The 6949-nt window shown below is 43.1% G+C and overlaps 1 protein-coding gene across 2 annotated transcripts in view; it reads left to right on the top strand.

The window, feature by feature from the left end:
* Positions 1-6898, top strand: part of LOC118312567 (synaptogyrin-1) — a 16876-nt gene extending 9978 nt beyond the window's left edge. Inside the window, exons 2-4 of one of the 2 annotated variants that reach the window (XM_035637282.2) lie at positions 1-28; positions 2328-2473; positions 4805-6898. The exon at positions 1-28 is cut by the window's left edge and continues 210 nt beyond it. In XM_035637282.2, coding sequence (XP_035493175.2) covers positions 1-28; positions 2328-2473; positions 4805-5044 — 414 coding nt within the window. In that variant the 3' untranslated portion in view covers positions 5045-6898. Of the gene's footprint in view, positions 29-2327; positions 2474-2731; positions 4414-4804 lie in introns of those variants that run through there. The other variant, XM_035637283.2, reaches the window with a different exon arrangement.
* Positions 6899-6949: the final 51 nt, after the last annotated feature.

Below are 6949 nucleotides of genomic sequence, written 5' to 3' on the forward strand. Positions count from 1 at the left end.
GCGGTGCTGGCCGATATCGGCGTGTCGGGTAATCACATGACCTAAACCCATTCATTCATTCATTAGCTTATCCAGCTGTTTTGGCAAACGTTGCAGCAAATTCAAGTGATATACCAAACAGACAAAAAGAGGCAGTGTTCCCTTAGTCGGTCGTTGTTTTTTTCCCAGTGGGTTCAACACTGTGACCAAACCTTTTTGTCTCATTACACAGTCGTTTAACATTAATGGATAATGTTTGGGGGGAAAATTGTTCCTCATAAATAAGTGAAAACACTAAGTTAAGAAAGGGAAGTGTATCTTGTAAAGACAATAACACAGTATTCAAAGCAGATGTGGGGAAAGGTCTGCGGGATAGGAGATACTCTCATTCATGAAACATTTACATTTAATCCGTTGGCGACAGATAACCATGATCAGATATCCCTCACAAAAACAGTTGAGTGACCCTCTGGCTGATTGGTCGGGATTCTGTTGGTTTCCATTAGATTTTGCAGTAAATGCTCTCCCGCACTCATATAATTCTACTCTTTCATACCAGTAATAATATTGTTGTGTTGCTAGAAGACAGTGTTTATGTGCTGGGGGGGCGGGGGGGGGGGGGGGCTGTCACGGTTTGCAAAAGAACATTTTTATTACCTTATTCCTTCTCTGGTTTTTATTGTCAGCCGATCAAAAGCCTCAAATACCCGACTCTCAGTTAAAATGTGAGCGTTATTTTCAGTCTGCAAGAAGAAGAAAAATGACATAGTGAGGTTATCTTCCCAACAAAGGGAGAGGAGGAGTGGCGGGGATAATGAGGAGTGGAGTTCTCCTCCGGCGCTAACAAGACCCTGCGCTCTGTTGTCTCTGACGGTGGCTTCCTCTCCGTCTCTGCTGCAGTGAACTTAAAGACGTAACGACGACACCGTCGTCAAGCGCTGGGAGTCGGTTAATGAGGCCATTCCTGTCCCGACGAGATTCTACCCGCTCCCCGTCTCCAACTGTGTCCGTGTTATTAGATGCTTGGTGAAGGAACAACTAATTGGAACCTGGATTTTTCTGCTTTTTAAGTTTTATCGGTTCCCTTCCGGGGAAAAGGTGCGAACCTGCGTCCGTCCTTCCTGTGAGGAGTCGGCCGTTGTCCCCGTGCCTGCGTGGGTTTTCTTTTCCAGCTTCTTCCTTCCACAGTCCAAAGACATGCAGCTTATGACTCCCATGCACTAGACGGCTTTGAGAAGACACTGAAAAGACTTTTCAACGAATTCAGTCTGACACCCTCTCACATCTAAAGACTAGCCACAAGCAGCTTTAAGCCACTAGGTACCCGAGTGTGTGTGCAATGGTCTGTGCAGAAAATATAAGCCAACACGAAAAATAGAAGGCGCCGCAGAATGTGGAGACGCAGGAATACATGCTGCAACGTCGCGTGGAGACTCCAGTGAAGCCGTGAACTCCGCGGTTTGGAAACTACCTGGTTGCTCTGTCCCCGCTCATGCAACCAGGTAGTTTCCAAACTGCGGAGTTCAAGGCTTCACCGGAGTCTCCATGCGATATTGCAGCACGTATTCCCTGACCCCAACGGGCGCGACTCAACTCGAGCAAAACTCTCATGATTTTATACCGACAATGGAAATTGCTTGAAAAACGCTTGAAAGTCGTTAGGTGTAAGGACGGCATTAGGTTGATTGGAGACACCTTAGACTCACCTTGTGAGTTACCCTGTCCAGGGTGTTCCTCAACCGTCCCCTGGGATTGACCCTCAAAGAATTCCCACTACAATTGGATAATGTTTGACTCTCATGACGTCACTCTCCTCCTCTGGTTGCCACCGCTGGCCAGCAGGACAGAACCCTGTCTGAGTTTAGGAGTTATTCCAGATGTTGGTCTGCTCATTTTACAGGTGGCGTTCCACAGGGGCCAATCTTTGGTCCCCTGTTGTTTTCAGCCGACTGTGTTCTTCATTGTTATGCAGATGATAACCACTCGTGACCTCCAACCATAGCAGTTTAGCAATCTTGGCCTTTCCTCTCCTTATGTTGGTGTCAAGTTAAAGTATACGTTTTAGTTGTATAGAAGGGATTCACAATGAATACATCGTATTGCACTCTTCTTCATTCAGATGAAGGAAAAACTAAACTAAAGCCCATTTAAGAAATAATTGTTGATTGTCCCTAAATCTGGTGGCAAAGAATCTTGGTGGTGTTTTTACTGAAAGCACTATACCTCGGGTGCTAGCTGGTTTATTTTAACCTCCGCCAAGGAGCTTATCTGATTGGTTCGGTTTGTTTGTCAGGTGGGGGGGCTGCTCTTGCTTAAAACCGTTTCTGTTTATCTTGTTTCATCTTCAGCGTTCTGGTCCTTCATGTGGTTCGTGGGTTTCTGCTTCTTGGCCAACCAGTGGCAGGTGACCAATCATGACGACAACCCGCTGAGCGAGGGAGGTGACGCCGCCCGGGCAGCCATCACCTTCTCCTTTTTCTCCATCTTCACCTGGGTAAGTCTTCATTAGTCTACAGCGATAAGGACATGACACAACTTCCCGCCATTAGGTGGATAAAAAAAAAAGGAACACCTACAATTGTGATTCCCTTTCCCCCTTCCACCTTTACCTGCCGATATTGAGCTGTATTAAAGGTGTATACCTTCACGACTGTTCCTCCATCTTCTTCTTTTTTTTTTGTGGTTTTTGTGTGAATGCTCATTTTAATTTGTGTTTGTGAACTCATCAAGTGTGTGGATGTTGTTCCCACAGGCCGCCCAGACTCTCTTCTCTATGGAGAAGTTAAAGAATGTGTCATTTGAAGAGGAATACATCAAGCTGTTCCCCCCTCAGCCTCATCAACCTTTAGTGTGACTCTGATCTGTCTCCCCCCGCCCCCACCCCCGGCTGCCCTAACCCTCCCACACACTCCTTGACTGTGGTCGCACTTGTTTAAGGTCAATCAAATAAACCCAGATGCTGCTGAATGTTTTTGCCTACTATTATTAAAGGATTAAATTTCCCTGACTCAAGCACATTATTATGATAGTGTTTGCGCAGGTGGGTTGATCCACGGGTGAATTTATACCGATGACTCAACCATCACGTCGCCAAACGCTGAGATTTGCCCGAAACTCATAATCCTGCCGTCCTTTTTGGAAGGAGAGCTCCCTGCCTGCTGGGAATGTGAAGCAAAAAACTGTCCCTTTGTTAATTTTTGGTTGGAAAAATGAATCTAAAAATAGAAGAAGAAAAAAAGCATTCAAACTGAATGTCTAACTGTTTGGATATTTGGTTCTTGAATTCTAAGGTGTTCAGTAACAGAACGTGGTAACTGGTGTGTTGTCTTGACTTTATCCAAGTTTTTGCTTCATATTCTAAGCAGGCAGCTCAGCAACTTGTAGCGTCCCCCACTAAACGTGAATCCCTTAAACAAGTGCAGTCACGATTTACAGGATAGGCTATGTACCACTTCAACGTTCATCGTTACTCATTTACAAACTAGTCAGTGCGTTGTCCTTTCGCTGAAGGGATCGTAATCATCCAGGTGAGAGGTTGTTCTCTGTAACAATATAAGTTTAAATACCTTCTGATTTCTCTGGTCTCTGTAATGATTATTTATTAATTTGTGCATCGCTGGAAAAAAAAAGCACGGTTGTAAAGGTTTCATATTTGTGCGCGGTTTGATCTCAGTTGGACATTCTGGAAATATGTTTATTCATTTTGGGTGGAATGTGAGAGGAAAAGATCAATGACGCTCCAGGAGCCAGCAACTGGCTAGCTTAGCTTAGCTTAGCCTTAGCTTAGCTTAAAGACTGGTAAAAGCCCCCAGACGTGACACGACCTTGGGACAAATAAGCAAAGAGATTTAACATAAATATTAAGATTCGCAGGTATGTTAGACATATTTTGTTTTTTATTATTATTATTTTCCCCGTGTCTTTATGCTAAGCCGTGCTAACCTCGACCTGCTGGTCGTAGCTCTCTCATCCAACTGTGCACCCAAAAGTGGAAAAAATTACCTTTTTCTAAAATGTCATCTATCACTGGACATCCATACCCCTGTCCTTTATGATATTAAGACGTTTAATGAGTAGATCGTTTTTTTTTCTTTTTTACAGCTTTTCAGATTGACCCTACTGTTAAATTTAAGTTTTACACAATTTGAGTGCATATTCATTGGGATTTTTTATTGCTTTAAACTTTGCTTGATATTGAGCCATAAAAAAGGTTTTGTTCCATGTAAAAAATCCTCTCTCTCGTAAGATGACACATTCAGGGTTCAGTCTTGTAAAAAATGTTTAATCATGTCATGTGATGGACCCAGGACGAAATGGCCGATTCCGACCGCTGAAAGAGTCTGAACTGTGAAGACTGCAGAGTCGGTCCGTCTCCAGCGTCGGATCGGCCAGAGACGCGACCACAGTGAAATAAAAATGTCCTCGTGAAACTTCTCCGGAACTCCGAGCTTTGAATCAACTCTCTCCGTGGGTTTCTTGTCTTTGTCGGTCGTGAGCGTCTTTGTTTGCGCTCTGTTGCCTGTACTCTGTTGTCCTGAGTGGCGTTTTACGGTGAAGGGCACTCGCCTCTCGATAACAATGAGCGTTTTTCCCTCTCGATAACAATGAACTGCTTTGCACTGCCGTCTGAAGAACTAACCCGCTCTGAGTGACTTAATGCTTCACCAGCTTTCCAACCAACTAATCAATGTTCCCCTCTGTCTCTGTCTCGTCTCTCTTCTCCTGAACCCCTTGTTGCTCTAACACCACTGCATCTCTGCTTCAACATCTATCTCCACACGTTCATCCATCCCCCTCCATCCACCTTGTCTATCATCTATCCAAGGCGGGCCAGTCTTTCCTGGCCTTCCAGAGGTACAAGCTGGGGGCCGACTCGGCCCTTTTCTCCCAGGAATACATGGACCCCAGCCAGGACGCAGCCGGAGCCCCCTACACCTCCTTCGGTGGGGATGACGAGGAGAGCCCGGAAGGAGGAGGAGGAGGAGGAGGAGGAGGAGGAGGGGGCCAGGCCAACAGCGACGCCGCCTTCGATGGCACCGGAGGCTACCAGCGTCAGGACTACTGAGATGTTCAGGCGTTGGATGTGTAGGGTGGAGGATCTGGAGCACGTTTGCCCAAAATTTTCTGATATAAGAGGAGCATTTATTGTTTCTGCGGGTCAACGTAGACCCAAGGGGCAATACTAGGTTACGTTTACCCAGTACCAGTGGGTTGCTTTGACCCAATGTTAGACAGTTGGACCCTAAAACCGCTAGAAATGTATCGTTAGACATTGCAAAATTTACTAAAATTAATTATCATAGGGTCAAATTAGTGCAATAATGTGTCCCGGTGATATTAATTTGTACGTGCAAGGAATTATGCATTAGTTGGTGCTCCTTAACACGTGTAGACGGTGCATTTCGTACCTATGGCAGTTCAGTTATCAAAATGGAATATCTGCTTCTGTGGGTAAAACAACAGAAATTGTCTCCAGGTCAGAAATCTTTGGGCAACTTTCCAGATTTTTTAGGGAAGGGCAGGTAGATATCTGTGGGTTGGGATAAGAGGTGGATCACATGTGAGTCTGCAGGTAAGAGTCTGGGAAGGGGGTCGTGGCATGGCGGAGACACTGGGTTCGATTAGAGATCTTAAGGAGGGGTTAAGGGGTTTTTAGGAGAACTTGGTCAGGTCAGGTGTTTTTCATAAACGGGTCACATTATATGGCAGAATCAATGCTCGTGACCATATCGCCTTCGGAGGTCCGCAATGCGATCAGTGTTAGTTTAAACCCCCTCTCAAACAAACACACGTACAAGCACAGGTCGTCGTCGTATTGATTTTTGAACGGATACAAGACACGTTTCTGCTGACGAAATTCCTCAGAGGTGCATTACAGGATATCAGCATTGTGGTAACAACCTGGCAACCAATCCCCTCGACTGAAATGGGAGTGTGTGTGTGTGTGTGTGTGTGTGTGTGTTGAAGAGAAATATGAAATGGTTTTTTTTCGTTCTTTTTAGTTGATGTGTGGATGTCTGTGTTTTCTGGTTTTCCTGAAGAACCCCTCTTTTTTTCTGTCCTCGATTGTTGCCTTAGTGCTGACTGCCAAGCAAAATCCAACACACACAGGATGTATATGTATATATATATATACATATATATATATATATATATATATATATATATATATATATATATATATATCTATATACCCATATCACAGTTCTTCTTTTGGCATCTCTGGGGTGACAGTATAGCTAATTGAATTGTGTCTTGTTTCGGTCCTTACGCAGGTAAGAACAGTTCAAATCAGCAGGTCTGCTGTCGACTTAATACACAAAACTTCAGTTTGTCTCATTTCAGCAAATGAACCGGGCACATCCTTAGTATTTATGAACATGCATTGCTCCATTTTCTTAAAGAATGAAGTAAATCTTATCTCTCTATAAATATATGTAAAATCTATAATTCAGTAAATTATAGTGCTCAAGAAAAGATTATGCTTTATTTTAGGGTATTATGTTAGCTCTGTGGAAAAATAAAATAAAAAGGAAAAGACAAAAGAAAGAAAATTTACCGTCTGTTAAGTGTTAATGTGATATACAATGTATGACAAGGTCATCGAGGCCTCGTCCGTTATGTTGCTTTCACAGTCAGGAGATGCTTTTATTTTGGAATAATAATACCTACTATGTTAAAAAACAAAACAAAATACAGCAACAAAAAATGTGACCAAATTATCAAAGTATATATATACACACGCATATATACTTTATACTGTACAACAGTGTAGACTTAGAAATGTGAGTTCTGTAAAATATGTAAGAATTAAGGTAAGATTTAAGAAAAAAAAGATTGTTTACAAATGTGTGTTTCTGATGTATTTGATTTTAACCAATAAAAATAAAGAAATGCTGATAAAGGTATAATTGAATGGAATGGGATGTTTTGGTTCAGTTGTATTTTTACTTTTATGATTTTTAATGAC

Source organism: Scophthalmus maximus, chromosome 8 (genome assembly GCF_022379125.1).
Source record: "Scophthalmus maximus strain ysfricsl-2021 chromosome 8, ASM2237912v1, whole genome shotgun sequence".
Taxonomy (NCBI): domain Eukaryota; kingdom Metazoa; phylum Chordata; class Actinopteri; order Pleuronectiformes; family Scophthalmidae; genus Scophthalmus; species Scophthalmus maximus.